Source organism: Ailuropoda melanoleuca, chromosome 11 (assembly GCF_002007445.2).
Source record: "Ailuropoda melanoleuca isolate Jingjing chromosome 11, ASM200744v2, whole genome shotgun sequence".
In the NCBI taxonomy this organism is placed as follows: Eukaryota; Metazoa; Chordata; class Mammalia; order Carnivora; family Ursidae; genus Ailuropoda; species Ailuropoda melanoleuca.
The window spans coordinates 67,875,875-67,894,489 of record NC_048228.1 but is presented as its reverse complement, the minus strand read 5'-3'; the positions used below and the strand labels follow the sequence as shown (position 1 = coordinate 67,894,489).

The following is an 18,615-nucleotide window of genomic DNA, read 5'->3' as shown; positions in this document are numbered from 1 at the left end:
TAGTTCCTAAAACTGATGTTAGAAAACAGGAGCCAGGCATCTTCTAAAAGCCTGTCTCACTTTTAACCCTCAAACAGCTCTGGGACATAGTAGGTACTAACAAGGTTTAAAAAAAAAAAAAAAGTTGTATGGTAGAGCAGTGTGTCAGACCACATAGTTTCATTCTAGAGCCCATAAGCACCGATCATTTTATCACACTAACTTCAGTAATCACGGTCATGTCCGTCTGTTCTGTTAACTATTCTATCCAAACAGCATCCCCGCCTCTCCCAGCCTGCTATGTTTTGGTCCCGTGCGCAGCAGCCCTGCTATTTAATAGCCTCTTAAAAGTAGCAATAGCACACATTGGTGAAAAAGTCATTTTTGGAAACTTTTAAGTTCCCTAGCCACCACAGTAAGTACAGTTACAGGGTAGTAAACACAATGCCCATGTGCGAAAATAAAACAAGTCAGAGAAATTTCAGGCTAAGACCCCAGACTACACCATTATTCCCCTAATAACAGCTTTAGATTATTATAAACAGAGCCAACAAGTAATTACATTATATCTTTTGCAAGAACAGAAAGGATAATAACCCATGTTAGGAAGTAGCTGGTACCATCACAGCCTGGCCCACGGACTAGCTGATACCAGAATAACAGCATAGCTTTCTGAGGCACCACAGTCTTTAACAGGACATAACTACTCACAGAATTTGGTAGCTCACACTTGAAGTGACAAGGTAAAAATTGCTAATACTGTTAGACTCCACTGCTGAATAAAAGAGAAGAAAATGTCATTGTTACTGATTTTAAAATATTTAATAGTCTTCCTTTAAAATCCAAAATAATGTGATTCTTACAAGTTATGTGCCACATAAAGCAGTTGTTATTTTTTGAGAAATGTAGGTGATACTGAAAAACATAGCACTGAGGTATTTTTTATTTTTAAAATTGAATAAGGAAACAAAGTCTGGATCTAAGTTTTACATTTACAAAAAAAAAAAAAACAAAAACAAAACCAACAACCACCACCACCAATGCTACTGCTTGGCTCTTTTGCTATGGTTTTAGGTTCTGAATACAATACAAAAGTCTGCGGGGAAAGAGCATTATAATAATAGTACATGTAGTTTTAAAAAAACTATGCACATCATAACCTGGAGAAATGATCATACACCAAGAGGCCTGAGTGGAGGTAGGGTAATAAAACATTTTACCACTTCTCAAAGGACAGCTCTGAAAAACAAGTGTAACCAATTGTAACACCAAATTGAAATGGCAATCAATAGTAAGTTGGTAACAGAACGATCCACATTTTATATAATGTTTACTTCCCAACATAACTCATGAGAATCAGAGAACCTAATGTAGCACCATGGAAACCATTCATTATCTCTTCGTGCTTCTGTGCAATTTAGGATTTGGGCAGAAGACAGTACCTAGAAAATGTCAGTCTCATTTTTGTAAATCAGTTTGGATTTCAGTTAAATGTCTGCTTTAGGAAAAGCAGGTATTCTTAAGATCAGTTAGCCATTTATAGCTCTACCCTTTTGGAAGTTAACAATGGACTACGTCTAATTTTTACTTTAAACCAAGAACCAAGCAGTAAGGACAGCAGTGTCAAGAGTAGCACACCAAGAAACCACACAGAACATGAGAAAGAATTTGGTGTCTGTTTTTACAGCTACTAACTGATGTTAACAATTAAAAATTTACAAAGGTAAAACTTTTTTTGCACTAACTGGTTTCAATACAGCACTGAATATGACTCATCTTTGGGCTTCAATCTCTACAGAGTGAATGTGCAAGTGCCATACTGAGGCCCTTCACCAACTTACGCCATAGTAACATAGATTTCAAAATTACTCTAGAATGGTCTAAGAAGTACAGCTATTCTGGCTGACATGAAAAAAAAAATGAGGATATTTCCTGGCCAACTTTTTTGCTTGATTGTCTAGTTACATAATGCATCAACCTAAGGACGGTCTAGCTTTCCCTCCAATTTAACCCTTTAGCGCTGGCACGACCATTGCCAGCAGTGAATCTGCACCAGGACAGACCAACTCAAAACACACGTATAACATTTGCATGTCATTTTTAAAGCGATGTCACAGTTTGTTTCCTCAGAAATTTAAAAGCAAACATTTGAAAACATCACATTTTCAATGTAACCCTCAGAGTTAAACATTTTTTACATCATTAAATCCAACTCGTGGTTGATGTGCTTTAATTACCATTCTTGAAGGGGTCCCAAAAGCTAGACAGTATGCCCTGTCCCTGGCCTGTGGGACTCAAGAGCTACTTGGGGAGCTCCAACAGGGAGAATTCTGTTCCAACACTATACTAGGTAAGAAGCAGCCTCAGAATTTCTAGGCTTCAAATGCTCAGACACTACTTTCAGTGGATAGTGCTGTGTATGAAGGACCAAGCAACAGTCACTATATAAAAATGGCAAACATTTTTTGTAGAAGAGTACAGTGCACACACATTGTTCCACCTATATTTAAGGACTTTAAATGGATTTTAATATGGATATGATAGTGACGGCCGTTAGAAGATGCTGATGTCTTACTAACATTTCCCCAAATGGGCAAAACACACGCAATGTGTGCCATCGGTTCTGTCATACTGGCCTTTGGCTGTGTTGGGGAAGTAACCATATAAAAAGTACCCATAAAATAGAAAAGGCAGCAAGTGAAACTAGAAAAAGGCTGGAGCTATACCAAGCAGATTTGGAAGGAGTTACCTTTATTTTTTCTGAATTCAGTTGAGAACAGGAGGGCAGTGCAAGGGCATCTGGCGTTAGGCCCTCCACTGCCGTCCTGAAGTAACACAGATTTGCACTGGCCCGGGGAGAGTCCTCATGAGGGCCAGAGACTGCGCCCCAGATAAGAGTCAGTTCTTTACGTAAAAGATTACGAAGCAAAACAAAAACAATCCACAAATTAAATACATGACACTGTGAAATCACTGATGAGAAAACAACACAAAGATATTTTAAAATATAAATAAATACATTTAGCCATTTTCATTCAAGAAACCCAAAGAACTGCTTTCAAAGCAATTGTGTCTTTAAAATCACTTTCTAAATTCTTCCATAAATACTCACTATTTTGATTGTCACTTAATGCAGCACCTCGGTGTTTGCTGGTGGTGGTGATGGGATTCCACTCAAACAGTCTCTTCATAAACTATATCCTATTTCACTAAAGACCGTTCCCCTAGGAAAACCCAGGCAGCTTACAAAATATTGTTAAATACTCAAAGCAGAACCTGCAAAGTATTTTATTTACGAAAAACAAGGAATGTAGTGTTAAATTACGACAAGGGGAAAAATATGCAAAAACAGTCACATGGAAAGAAAGTTTTAATTTTTAAACGTCCACGTTTGCTTATTTCTTGTGAGCTGTTCAATACTGCTTTAAATATCCTGAATTAATAACTATACCAACAAAATTCATCCCCAGTGTTTCCACAGGAGACATATTTAAAAAGACCAAATTCTACTTTTCTTCAACCGAAGTAGTCTTTTTCTCAGTCCTTTTTTGTGCAAAAATATTACAAGAGCAATTCAAATGGAAACACTGAAATGACATGCCAACATTTCAGAGCAACATTTAAAACACCCAGAATAATTCTTGAAATTATCATATTCTAAAATATTACTACCAATCACTTTTAGGTTAGTTCTATACATCTATTCACACTGATGCAATTTTCCTAGACCTCTGAAAATAAACAGGCTCATTGGTCTCTTTTGGTGTCCACACAATAGGCAAGACAGGTTTACAATAGTGTCGAAATGGAACTAGGCATCTACAGTCTCCTGACTCCACCACATTCAAAACCAAAGTCAAAGTTCATTTGGCTACCTTGAAATCACTCCCATAAACCTGCTACGGTTCACTGGATCTAAACATTTCTCAGAAATGTGTCATTTTAAAATTTCACCTAACTGATGATTTGGGGATCCTTTAGAAATGGTAATGCCTAAGATAATAAACTTTATCAAAATGAATAGTTGCAATAAAGTGCTCATTACATTTCAAAATGATGCTTTCAGACTGTGGTATGTTGTTTGAAGAGTGTGTGCTATTCCTACAGAAAGGATCCCCGGGCATGAGAGTTGGGCGCTCTCACCTGTCTCTAAAGCAGCAGCACTATCTCGTGGTAGGCTGACGATAGGCACGTTCCCCATGCGGATGAGGCTATGCTAGTGCTATGGCAAAAGGGGGAGTAAATTAGAAAAGTGGGAGGCATGTGGAGGGTTCCTACTATATTCATAGTTATATACAAATATATTAAATATGCTATAAAAATAGTCGACTCTTTTCCTTTGCATTTATTTCAGAAGCTCCTTTCAGAGGAATGCTCACCCAACCCAAACAAACTTAAAAGGGTCTCTCTCTGCAATCACTAGTAAAATGGCAAGTGCCTTTGTGCTGTTTCTTTCCCACCATTTGAAAGTTCCAATCCGCTTACTCCTGGCTAGACTCACTCAGCAATAGTAATATCCAGTGTTTATACCTTCCAACATCGACTCCCAAGGGACGAAGAGTAGGGTCACAGATATTGGAAAGGTTATAGACTTGAATGAGTTTTACACAAATGTTCACCAACAAACTTTCAATCATCAAAGAACTAGAGAAAAAAGAAAAAGGGAGAAATGAGCAATACTAGAGTAAAATCCTATTTGCATTCCACCTTAAAAGAAAAAAAAAAGGTTTACCTCACTGTAGTGGAAACATCAGAAAACAAGTAATCTCCAGTTTAAAATAATTTTCACCTGTGTGGAGCCACAGAAAGAGTACTGTTTGAAGGGGCCCCTTTCTAAGGCTTCTGGAACAAAGATTCGTCTCCCTTCAGCAGGATGCCCTGCAGAGAGCCTCCGCGCCCCGAACCAACTGCAAGCAGACCGCTTTAAGGCAATGACCAAAAACTCTAGCGCTTGGGAAGAATCCAAATCACATTTTCACTATTCTGCACTGAGTACTCTATATCCAACTATTCAAAGTCACTAGCATCCTCTTAGTTCTAGTACATTCCTAAACCAAATTTAAGTGACAAAGTAGAGCATGGGACACAAATGATCCCCCCCTCAGCTTAGGACAGAGTTTGGAGACTGAAAGGTAGTATTTGCTCACGTGCGATCCCCATCCCTCATATTTGCTTTTTCTCCGATACATTCTACCCAAAAATTGGAGAAACTTTTGAGTGTCTAGGTTCTGGTTTGACACCACTCTTTGCAGCAACATGACTGATCCTTGCAGTCCCCACCTGAGTTGTCCAAAGCAGGGTGACTGCAGAGCAGCTAACATTTCCCCAGAGTTTTAATAGCTTCTCACCTAGAAAGTGCCACCCAGAATAAGATTTTTAAGATAAACTGAATCTCTATGAGAGTAAAGCAGAGGGAAGGTAAGGACTTTTAAGAAGCTGAAAGGTGCTGTATTTGGTATTCCTTCATCACGCAGATTTGGGATTTTAAGGAACAACTTTGGCTCCAGAAATGAAGAACAGGCGACTGCCAAATCTTCATCAGAACGCTCAACTCTCAGTGATGGGGGAGGGGCGGGAGGGGCAGACAGCTCTGCAAGCCAAGTTCAAGGAAAGCAGGAAGGAAACACAGCACTGAGGTACTGAGGCAGCTGGCGCTCACTAGCTCTTCTGACGGCAAAGGGAACGCAGCTAGCTGTTCCTTTAAATTCAGCAATCAATTCTAAGGGCAAAAATGAGCTGTGAGGAACAATAGGAATTATAAAACAACATTTTATCTAATTCTCCTTCCCAAATATTGGCGAGGATGGAAAACACTTGAAGGAACTGGTGGAGAAGAACGTGAATAGTGTACAGATCTACCTTGCGGCTTGTCTTACGCTTTGCCTTGGCTAACCTAAGTACACAGCACTCACAGCTGACCATCCTTCCTCGTAAGTATGGTATTTAGAGGATAAATCTTAACAGTTCTTCGTCTCTTTTGTTACCCATACCCCTAGATATCGCCAATAAACAAATGAGGCACAACTCAGATATATGTGGAATGGCATAAGGTTGAGAAAGGCAATTTGAAAGGGGAGAAAGTTAATACTGTTGCCGCATTCTGCAACATCAATTTCGTCTACGTGTACCTATGCTCAGTTATACACACACGTGGACAACCATTCTTGACATTCATGAGAAAGTCAGAAATCTCTTCATCCAGATCATGTAGCTAGAAGAGGAGCTTCTTGATATGTTAATTATTAATTGGTATCTAGTGACACTTCTTTTGTAGAAGGGTAGGTACCAACTTTCTTTGGTTATTTTCAATATAACTTTCTAATTTAACTGTGGCCAAGTACAGCTGTCTATAGAAAGACAAAGTATATCCCTTCGGGATGAGAGCAAAGTGGAGGACAGAAAAGTCTTACGAACCGAGCGTAAGAGCAACTCCGCAGTAGGTCACCGTCACTGCTCCAGCCTCCTTCTGCAGAGAAGCCTCAGTTCCAGTACACATTCTCTATGAAGGTCAATTCTGATATATTACAGCTTGCTATCCTCCCTTTCCTCAGTGATAATTTCTGATATTCTAATAAGGTATTTCCATTAATTTTTCTTTGCTCTGTAGTCGAAATTTAATTATTAGTACCATAAAAATCTATAAAATGCTTTTTTATGTAATTGCTGTTGGAATTTATTACCTTTAGAATCTAATATTGCCAAATGAAATCTTAGTTCATGTTTAGAAAGCATGTGAGTTACAATATTCTAGTGTTATAGTGAAGGCAAAGCCAATTCCTACCCTTGCTTTTTTCTTTGTAGAAATATCAAGATCATATGGAGAAAATACTTACAGGTAATTTTTAACTGACTGTTTAGCTTGAAAGGAAGATGTTGATTTAGGAAAACAAGTTTGTGATCACATCAGTGACTCTGCTAGTGTTAGGATGTCACCTTTTTTTCCCTAAGTTACTTGTACCTCTAGTCCAAGAGACTCAAAGCAGTCTTCCTGGGAACTTAGGAGAATCATAATGGCACTGACACCCACATGCTGTTAAAAATATACTAAGGTTTCAAAACTGCTACTGAAACCAGACAATGAGTTCAAGATGGTGAGTTATCACCTGAATCAAAACCAAGGCACTATGGGTTTTTTTTTCTCTCAAATAACCCTGAATCATTTCTGACTAAAAGAAGCATTGAAATTGTGAAGGATAATAAAAAGATTCCAACAAATCCTAAAAGTTAAAATTCCCACCAGTGAGAATGTTAAAAAGTGCCTAAAATCTTTTGTGTGCAAATTTTACTCCTATAACTGGAACATTCTTGAAATGACTTTCAGGCTTATTGAAAGCCGTTTAAACAACTACTTCCAACTATGAATTATCAAAATATGTGACCAAAACTTCCAACCATCTAGAATAAAGCAGTGCAAATCCTATTTTCAAACATAAATGAAAAGTAATGAAATGACGGATATTTCTGAGTAACTTGAAAATCCTGTTGCTTCAATAATTTAACTTGGAAAAAAATATCCACTCCCAGCAGCACATCATACCTCACTCAACAAACTGTGACATCACAGCCAAAGTATGAACAAAAAGCCTTGTGCCCCGGAAAAGTGAGTAGAACACTACTGGGTTGTAAACAAAAGGGGAAACAGAGAATGTACTAGTTTGCACGTGGTGTCAATCTAAGGAAATATACCTATGAGGAGATAATGCTTTCATGCAGCTTACAAAATGTTTTGCTTTCTCTCCTTTTATCCAGACATATACATAATTTTTTACAGCATCTGTACATAGAGAATTTGAACCACACAGCATTCTGTCATTAATTACTATCCAATCGTTATCTGAAAAGGGAGAGGGAATGGGGAAGGGGGGTGCCTATGGGTCTACTGGACTGTCTTCATGGCATCATTGTAAGCAACCCCTGACGTGACAGTGGTGTGTCCTCTGTAACACTTGAAAACAGGCACAGAACCACTAAAGGTTACTAACATGGTTAGTGCCCTTCTGATTGACTGGAGGTCATGTTTCCTAGCTGAGCTTCTTAACATTTGGCAATATACTCTTTCCATCCAAAAAATAGCTGGGCAAGTACAACACTGTCAGAATTGGCTATGGCCCCATGACCATCTCCTGCTGGCTGGTATTTAAGGTACATCTGCAGCACGAGGCAGCATTTTCCCTGCTAACTAATTCCAGAAACTACAACGCTCAACACTGCATCTTGTGAAACTGCTGGAACTTTTCCTTCTAGCCTCAGACCATCTGAGCAACTGCTACAGACAACTCCTTCCTCCCCTGAGGTCCGAGAGGAGGCGTGTGTGCTACTGTGGTTGAACCTTGGAAGGATCGGTCAAACTGTCAGTCCTGTGCCGATTCAGGTGCTGCTGTTGCGGAGCCTGGTGTTGCTGGTGATGTGACTGAGGGAAAGTGCTCTGTTGTAGTGGAAATGCAGCAGAGAGGATAAGCTGAGTTGAAGGATTCCCGTGAAGCAACCGTGAAGTCTAAAAGACAAATGCATTATGCAACATTGCTTTACCCCGGTTACACTGTCTACATCAAGATTTACTCAAGTTTTCTACTCTAGATAGGGACGGAATCCTTAAATTCCACATAATCTATATCATTTTTTATTTTCTCACTTAATGTTTTGGAAAATGCGTATGAGGTTTCCCTTCTTTTTGAAAATATAGCAGAATTTCTTTTTTTGTTTATTTTTTAAGGAATCTGAGCTAGATATTTTTTGGTATAGAAAGCAATCTAGGGGCACCTGGGTGGCTCAGTCGTTAAGCGTCTGCCTTAGGCTCAGGGCGTGATCCCAGAGTCCTGGGATTGAGCCCCACATCGGGCTCCTCCGCTGGGAGCCTGCTTCTTCCTCTCCCACTCCCCGTGCCTGTGTTCCCTCTCTCGCTGGCTGTCTCTCTCTCTCTCTGTCAAATAAATAAATAAATAATCTTAAGGAAAAAAAAAAGCAATTTATGTCTCAAGACAAACCACACGTACTCTTTCCTTACAGATACTTTAAGACCACAATTTTAAACAGACAGTAAAATATAAGCACAGCTAAGAACACATGAAACACAAGTACTCCGAGAAGTCAGACAATGCCTTCTGCACAGGCTCGTTCAGCTGGTTAGAGCAGCATTTCAAAAGCCAAGAGCATGGGCCACTGGGTTCAAACTCTGGCTAAGCCATTTCCTAGACCGTGTGACTTGTTCAAACTATTTACTTCTCTGGGCCTCAGTTTCTTCATTTACAAAATAAAGATAAAAGTGCCTCCACACTGGGTTTTTATGAAGATTAAATATTAACATTACTATTAGAAGTACCACAAAAATGAGAGCAAAGTTAGAGACTTAAGTCCTATATATGTAGAAGTGTGGTGTAAAAAAAATAAAATAAAAAACCAAACCAAACAAGGGCACAGGATGTGAAGCCGGAAGCCCTGGATTTGAGCTGTGCTCTGCCATTTATCAACTGTGTGACCCCGGGCAAGTCTCAACTCCATGAGCCCGTTTCTTTCACTTGATTCCTATTTCTGGTGATACAAAAAAAATTAGCCCAAAGAAAGTGAATTTTTACAGTGAACGTTCTTCCTCACCACTGACAACACAACTTGATGCAGGGCTCCTAATCTAAACATGGGAGTGTGATGGGAGATCTTTGCAAATGGATATAAAGGGCACAAGCATGTACGCACACACATAAACATACACACACAAGGACAGATCCTTGAACCTCAAGCTTTGCCAAAGACCTGGAAAAACTTCTTTTTCTGTTATTTAGGAAAAGCTTTTGTAACATAAAGAACTCAGGATATTTGTGAGCCTTACAGGATTACAACAGAGGCATATTTGGAACTAGACGTTATACAATCAGAAAAGCCAAATTGTAATTAACTCTCTATACAGAAGTGTATTTCTAACGATATTGCCGATCTTATTTCTTTAGGGGTCCCATATCTTTGGAATTTTTTTTTCAGAACTGAGAGAGAATAGAGTGCTTGTTCTTTTAAGGGCCCTTGTCCCTTGATTTAGAAGATTGAGATCCTAAGGCAAGTTCTCTCCTTTTTTAAGGTTTTGCTCAATTCTCATTGAGTATTATTTCCTCTAGATAATAGTTTATAACTTATCATAAATTCTTGTTATTAATTCATTTATAACAACAGCTAACCTAGTCATTAATAGCTGTAGTATAGGCTTCAGGTCTAAGGGGCTGTCAGTAGGACTCTGAGAGATATTTAGGCAACTAACCTGTTTTAGTTTTCCGTTATCACCGAGTTAAGAACTCTATTTGCACCATAACACTAACGGTGATAAATTAACAATGTATTTATGCCCGAGTAGACAGTCTAATACTGAATTTTCTTTTTTTTTTTTTTTAAAGAAGTTATTATTATTTTTTTTAATTTCTTTATTCGACAGAGATAGAGACAGCCAGCGAGAGAGGGAACACAAGCAGGGGGAGNTAAAGAAGTTATTATTATTTTTTTTAATTTCTTTATTCTACAGAGATAGAGACAGCCAGCGAGAGAGGGAACACAAGCAGGGGGAGTGGGAGAGGAAGAAGCAGGCTCATAGCAGAGGAGCCTGATGTGGGGCTCGATCCCACAACGCCGGGATCACGCCCTGAGCCGAAGGCAGACGCTTAACTGCTGTGCCACCCAGGCGCCCCTAATACTGAATTTTCTAATCATACCATCTGTTGTGTAACTCTAAAACTGATGATATGGTATGTATGTGGCTGGCCTGTATTCAGAATTGCTCGCACAGGCCAGAAGGGAAAAAGCTGGATTTCTGGACGTCATAAACTGCTACGGTGCACTCCAGTGAGGGTACTGAGGTCCAGAACTGTGTCCTGCTCAATTCCTAGCTGAGAACCCCAATCTAGGTAACTTTCTTCTGTATCCTTTAGATAAGTAGATCCATTCTACTGAGATACGGGAAATACACGATGAAATATGTGTCTGCATTTTGGCTAATTTGAGTGTTTATTCCATTAATCAAGACAGTGCTCGTAAATGACAGCCAGTTCTGTGCTTTGTAACTATGTTCAGTGACTTACATGCATTGTTTACCCATGAGGTACGAACTATTAGCACCTCCACCATATTATAGATGAAGAAACTGAATTTTAGTAAGTAACCTACCAAAGGTCACATGTATGTGGTAGAGCAGTGACTCAGTCTCAGGGCAGCCTGACTTCAGAGCCCATGCTCTCAACGATGACAATACATAGCCTGCCACAGTATTTCTCCTCTAACATTAACTTATAACCAAAAAATCATAAAATTTAATCCAGCATAATTTAAGATTATGCCTGTAACTCATTTTTCCAAAAATCCCCTTTGATATCCTGCACTGTAGAAGCACGTGTTTGATGGGCTGCTAAAAGGATGAAAGGGTATGAATTCCAGAAACTCCAGCCAGAGAGAGCTCTATATAAAGTACCTTGACGTGGACAGCAAGTAGCTACTTTTTCTTTCCAGTCATTCATATAATTGGGTGTGTCCATGGCAGAGCTAAAAGTCTTCCAAAGACCAAACAAGGGAAGGAAAAACAGCTAACTGGGACAAGCTTTCTGCACTTCCAGAAATTTAACTTGTACAATAAGCTTTTATGGATTTTTCGGATGATTTACAAAACTGTTCTTTTAATGCCTAATTTCACTATATGAAAGTAAATGGGTTTGGGAGGGCTCCCTGTGGGGAGAATCACCTGTAAAAACTGCTGCGGTGGCTGGGTCAGCTGAGCCTGAGATGGGTGCGGAACCGAAGCGAGCTGCTGTTCCTGGGAGCCCTGCTGCTGCTGCTGCGTGCCTGACAGCGTCTGTGGCGGCTGCTGGTGCGGAGCAAAGGCAGGGTAGGCGGTCACCACCTGACCCATGAGCATTGTGCTAGGTACCATGACCGTCCCGCAAGCCACAGGAGCAGTTACTAATTTGGTCACAAGCTGCTGACCTTGAGAAAATCTGTGAAGAGGAAAGAAAGAGAAGAAGGGCAGTCAGCAGTATAAGGTACACATTATAAAAGGCAGTGGGCTGAATACTTCTCTAAGATAATACCCAACAATATTGCCAGTTTGGTTTTTAAAAGCTGTATGTTCCAATTTTGTTTCATGTTTCATATTTTTAAAGATTCTTTTGGGAATACAGTAAAACAAAAATGTACATAGCAAAATGAAATGATCACAAACAAAAATGTAAATTTTTTGGTTATCTATATGGAAAAGATGAAGTTGGACCTTTACTGTTCACCACATACAAAAATTAACTCGGAACGGATTAAAGCACTAAACATAAGAGCTACAACTATGAAACTCTTAGAAAAAACGGGGGGAAAGTTTCATGACACTGGATTGGGCAGTGATTTCTTGGCTATGACACTAAAAACACAGGCAACAAGAGAAAAAAATAGATAAACTGAACATCAAAATTAAAAACTTCTATATATCAAAGGACACTATCAGCACAGGGAAAAAGAAACCCACAGAGTGGGAGAAATTATCCGCAGATCATATATCTGATATATATTATATAAAACAATCCTATAACAATAAACAATCTGATTAAAAAATGGGCTAGGGTCTTGAATAGATGTTTTTCTAAAGAAGATATACAAATGGTCGATAAACAAATGAAAAGATGCTCAACATCACCTAACATTAGGGAAATGCGAATAAAAAACCACAATGAGATGCCACATCACACCCATCAGGATGACTATTATAAAACAAAGTAACTAGTGTTGGTGCAGACATGGAGAAACCAACATGCACTGCTGGTGGGAATATTAAAACAGTGCAGCTCCTATGGAAAACAGTAGGACTGTTCCTCAAAAAATTAAATGTAGAATTACCATGATCCAACAATTCCATTTCTGGGTATATACTCAAGAAGAACAGAAAGCAGGATCTCAGGTATTTGTACACTCAGGTTCACAGCAGCATGGTTCACAGTAGCCAAAAGATAGGATGCAACCCAATTGTCCATCGATGAACAAATAAACAAAACATGGTATATTCACATAATGAAGTATTATTTAGCCTTAAAAAGAAATAAAACTGGGGAACCTGGGTAGCTCAGTAGGTTAAGTGTCCAACTCCTGATTTCAGCTCAGGTCATGATCTCAGGGTCCTGAGATCAAGCCCCACACTGGGCTCTGAACGTGGAGCCTGTTTAAGATTCGTTGGCCCTCCCCACTCTCACTCTCTGAACGAATAAATAAATATCTCAAAATAAAAGGAATAAAATTCTGACACATGCCCCAACATGGACAAACCTTGAGGATACTGTGTCAAATGAAATAAGCCAGCCACAAAAGACACACATATTGTACAATCCCATTTGTATCTAGAGTATCTAGAGTAGTCAAATTCATAGACTTATGTGCTTAGAAAGCAGAACGGTGGCTTCCAGGACCTAGAGAGGAGGAATGGGGGAATAATTGTTCAATGGGTGTGGAGTTTCAGTTTGGGACTGAGGCAAAAGTTGTGGAGATTGACGGTAGTGATGGTCCCAACAGTATAAATGTATTCAATGCCAATGAAATGTACATGTTGAAATAGTTAACATGGTAAATTTCATGTATATTTTACCATAATGAAAAAAAGTTTTAAACCTGTTAAAAAATATCTTCTTTTTATAAGATTATTAGGTACCTGGGAGTCAGCTATAAGCGGCACGTGATCATTTTGCTAATCACGAATAAACTTAAAGCTATCATGAGGGATTTTTAAAAGCCTCTCTAGGTTTACAGAAGATACTTTCACTGCAAGTTGTATCTTATAAACATAACTCAAAATTAAACAACCTTCTAATAGTGAATAAAAGTACCCTCAATTTATAAATTCATCAATGTAGCATAGTACCCACTGTATTAGAACTCATTAATATTTGCTCCCTCCCCACCTCCCTTCCATCTTAATAAACAACAACAACCAAATGACACCTGTTCAGGGAACAATATTATTTCTATTTGCCTCTTCTGTGAGATGAAGTCAGTTTCTTTTTTTTTTAAAGATTTTTTATTTATTTATTTGACAGAGATAGACAGCCAGCGAGAGAGGGAACACAAGCANAACAACAACAACAACCAAATGACACCTGTTCAGGGAACAATATTATTTCTATTTGCCTCTTCTGTGAGATGAAGTCAGTTTCTTTTTTTTTTAAAGATTTTTTATTTATTTATTTGACAGAGATAGACAGCCAGCGAGAGAGGGAACACAAGCAGGGGGAGTGGGGGAGGAAGAAGGAAGCTCCCAGCGGATGAGCCCTATGTGGGGCTCGATCCCGGAACGCCGGGATCACGCCCTGAGCCGAAGGCAGACGCCCAAGGACTGCACTACCCAGGCACCCCTGAAGTCAGTTTCTAACACTGGCCATTACAGAGCTAAGACTCCACTGTGAATGGAGCATGACATAGCTGCAGTTATAAACTGTGTCACATATATAATGGAATTAAAGTTAGCAGAAATGCATTTTATTATTTATGTGGTCCATAAGACAAAATAAATCTATTTTTGAATCCATACAAAAACTTAAAAATATTTTTTATACTTCAGGACTGAATGTACTATTTAATGCAAAAAATATGTATAAAAGAATTAAAAAATTCACAAAACAAGAATGATGGCCAAAGAAAAAGTAACATTTACAAAGTGGCTTGGGCACAGAAATACTAAGTACTCATTTCTCTGTAATCTTAAAAGAAATTGCCCAAACTGCTCACTGATAAAATGTGATGAGAATACTTCATCCATCTCTGGCACCAAGAGACATTCTTCAATCTACTTTTGCTTAACTCTCACATCTGTGACTTTGTATATACCATTCCCTTCGTTTAGAACACCCTTCTGAGACTCCCTGTCACATGAAAAAAGCCTGGCTCTTTAAGACTCAGGCCAAGTACTTCCTCTGTGAAGCTTGACCTTGACCACACTCCTCTCTTCACTTGTTTGCCTCAACCCATAAAACTGCTCACTTCCTTTTTCTAAAGACGTAGGAAGAAGTATTTATCATACCAAATAATACCGATTTGTTTAACCCTCTACAGCTTACGAGTCTGATCATTCTCTTGGGACAAGGAATGTGCCATAATCCCTTCAGCAGGCACTTCAATGTTTGCTGAAATATATATTTTCCCCTCCAAAAAAAAAAGGAGGTCCACAAATAGTTGCTAAATTGTATCCTCCAAAATGCACATCAGCATTCTAGATTAATGGCGTCTTCCACAGGCTTTAAAAGTAACCCTCTACATTTCTATGGAGCACATTCATAATACCTCCTTTCAGAATGTCAGAGTGAAAAGTTGGACTTCACTTGCGGAACTGAGTTCCAAAGAGAAGCAATGAGTTCTTCGTGCTCTCATTGCCTCTGTGATCCTGCAGCTTCTTTACTATCTGGAAATTAACAGGATTTTAATAAAACCTATTACGCAGTTTGATACAACAACAAAGGCAGCCTACTTGTATTGTAGTAAAATAAATAAAAACTAAAAAATACTTAAAATAGAAGTTTTAAGACCACAGAGATCCTGTAGTTGTTAAGACAGCTTCCCGATATATGAAATAGTGGCATTTCTTCAAAATATTTGTTTCTGTGTCAGCTATTTGGACTGCCCACTAAAATAAGTCATAAATGGCTGTTTCTCTAGAAATGGCCCACAAAAGTTTAGTGTACTATATATTTAAGCACTTGAGTTTTGAAATCAGATACCCAGGCTTAAATTTAGAAACTACTCACCACCCCCTTAACTACCTATAAGCCCCTAAGATAATTACTATAAACTCACTCTTTTCTTATCTGGGAAATAAAAAACCCAACACACATTTAAAAAAAAAAAAAAAGACTTAAATGAGATAGTGTATTTTGAGCACCAAGTACAGTACTCAACAAACTCAAGAAAGGTAAGCTACTTTTATTCCATAACCTATATAAACTATGGTAGTATAAACCTTAACCATTGTTACTGCATGAAAACTCATCAATTTGTATTAAAACGACGAAAGTTTCACAGTCACACAAAGCCTGTCATAAAACTCCTGTAACAGTGTGCTACGGATATTGGATTCTATAATATTTGGTGGAACATTTCTGGACAGGAAACAAAATTTGTTGTTACTCTTCTATTATAACGTCCTTAAACAACGGACATATTCTGCATTTTTCTTTCTTTCTTTTTTTTTAATTTGAGAGAGAGCACTAGAGGTAGCAAGAGAGAGCACGAGCAGGGAGGAGAGGGAGAAACAGACTCCCCACTGGGCAGGGAGCCTGATGCAGGGCTTGATCCTAGGACCCTGAGATCATGACCTGAGCCGAAGGCAGATGTTTAACCAACTGAGCCACCCAGATGCCCCTCTGCATTTTTATTACTAATTCAAGAACGCTGGCGGGAGTTAGCTACAAACTAAAATCATATTTTTAAAAATCAAATTATTGTTTTTTTAATTAATCGATTTTTACAACTGTGGAATGACTACTGAAATATGCCAACTACCTGATCTGTCTGTCCTGAGTGAATGTAGTTACTGCAGCACTCTGGGTACTGTTCTGTGGCATGCTAGATGGAATCTGGACCATGCTTCCGGCTGCCGGCTGCGAGATTACCATAGTGTTATACAGTGGGGCTGTGAGAGTGCTCTGTGTCTGACTGGGAAGAGATGTTTGTTGACTGTGCCCACTCAGTACATTTTGTTGACTCTGCTAGAAAACAGAAGACATTACAATGAATTAAACGAAAAATTTTTTTTTCAGGAAATACACATCCACTATTCAACACTCTAACAATAGCTGATATGACCAAAAAAGAAGCAGCAGGACATATTACTCTGGGAGAAATATCAGTACAAAGGAAAAAGACTTGTAGTAATTGAGAATGAATTAGTCTTCAGTATCTTGCTGGAAATATAAGCTGTGAACTTTAGAACTTCTGTTAAATGCCCAAAGTGAGTGACTGACATTAGACATCTTTATAGATTTCACTTGAAGTCTTGGGATTTACAGTCACCGACGTATACCAATTACCTGCATCACATTTCCTGGAATTTACATTAAATTCCCTAGAATACTGATTAAACTATCACTACCGTAACAGTTTATTCTTCACATATAGTAACATGTTTCCTGGCCAGCCTCTTTTGCAAGTCAAACCTTTCTAACAAACAGAAGCAGTCTGCATGTTCATTTAAAATGAACTGCAAAATTTTTAAATGTCAAAATACTGAAAGCATTTAGAATATCAGCAATTTAACAATTTTGCACAAAATATTTTAATGATCACCCTCAAAACTAAACTTCTAATTATTACTATTAAAGGTTAAAATATGGAATTATTTCAGCTAGACCTTCATTTTTGTTTCTGCAATAGTATACATTTCGATCACTCAACCCTCCAGAATCCATTGCACTTGATACCGTTACCTGACTTGATGTACTCTGTAAAGTCTGCTGTGGTATCATATGTTGAGTTGTGCCAATGTGTCCAGTATTCATTCCACTTTGAATCTGATTAGTTTGAACAACCTGGCCCTGCATATTTATAGGTGTGAGTTGCTGGATGTTAGATGAATTTCCAGAAGAAAGTTGAACAGAACCAAAACTCAAACCAGGGGTTGACTGTTGTAAAAACATCTTTAAAAATAAAGATTACATTAAAATGAGCTTTGCAGATTAAAAACAAAAAAGAATGAGAGCAATTTTAAAAAAGAAAGCAAAAACAAGCTACAAATTAAGTTTAAAAACAAATAACAGGATGGCTAAGTGATTCTGAGTGAACAGTTAGCAATAAACAATTACTGGATAAAATGTAATTCTTATTCGTTCTTCCAGTCATTCTAATCCTATCATATTTCCAATTGTCAGAAAAGGGGTGATAAACTCCAAGACGTCTACTTGTTTGAGTATTTCACATGTTGGGCATTGTTTGTTCTACCAGCTAGCATTACCCCAACTCATCGCTACTCAAACGTCTGTGGACTGGCAGTTCTGCATCACTCATTGTTTATAATGTATAGCATTAGATAGAAGTAGCTTTTTTTTTCTCTTAAAGTTTCCTTTCTCCAAAATCCTAGGCTCTTCTGAGAGAGACAACTTCAGTGGCCCTGTCCGTTGATCAAATAAGACTAATTCAAATATATCTACTGGAAATTTACTAAAACAATGATTGATGATTGATTTATAAACTCTGTACCTACATGTACCCCAAAGTCTATATAAAATACTATATTATGGGTTTAAGTTACTAAAATGAAGACGGCTAGAAGAGGACTCTAATCTGGAGAAACAAGGATGTTGATGGAACTACTCTTAGGAATGAATCAGACTGGAAATGCAATCATACTGAGTGTATTTACTGAACTAGATTGATGAAATGTATCTCTTGCATCTCATTTTTAATTAAGAAAAGTCAATCTTCCTAAGAAACCAAAATGTGAATGGCATGTTTTGCTTATATTCAAATATAATAACCTACCTGCAGCCCTTGACCATGGACCATTTGAAGTTGTTCTTGAATTTTTCTTAGTTCTTCTTGTTGTCGATGAATATTTGCTTCTATCATCCGTGTCCGTTGCTCTAATTGGTCTTTTAGATGCTGCATGGCTCCTAACTGAGCTGAAAACTGAAACTGAAGTACCATGTATGGGAA

The 18,615-nt window shown here is 38.3% G+C and overlaps 1 protein-coding gene across 10 annotated transcripts in view; it reads right to left on the bottom strand.

The window, feature by feature from the left end:
* Nucleotides 1–904: 904 nt before the first annotated feature.
* Nucleotides 905–18,615, bottom strand: part of CLOCK (clock circadian regulator) — a 141,464-nt gene continuing 123,753 nt past the window's right edge. For 7 of the 10 annotated variants that reach the window (XM_019799809.2, XM_011225190.3, XM_034671780.1 and 4 more), the window contains 5 exons: nucleotides 18,442–18,594; nucleotides 17,391–17,600; nucleotides 16,468–16,673; nucleotides 11,687–11,939; nucleotides 8,294–8,473 (listed from right to left, as the gene is read on the bottom strand). In XM_019799809.2, coding sequence (XP_019655368.2) covers nucleotides 8,294–8,473; nucleotides 11,687–11,939; nucleotides 16,468–16,673; nucleotides 17,391–17,600; nucleotides 18,442–18,594 — 1,002 coding nt within the window. Of the gene's footprint in view, nucleotides 8,474–11,686; nucleotides 11,940–16,467; nucleotides 16,674–17,390; nucleotides 17,601–18,441; nucleotides 18,595–18,615 lie in introns of those variants that run through there. The other 3 variants (XM_034671781.1, XM_034671783.1, XM_034671786.1) reach the window with 3 other exon arrangements.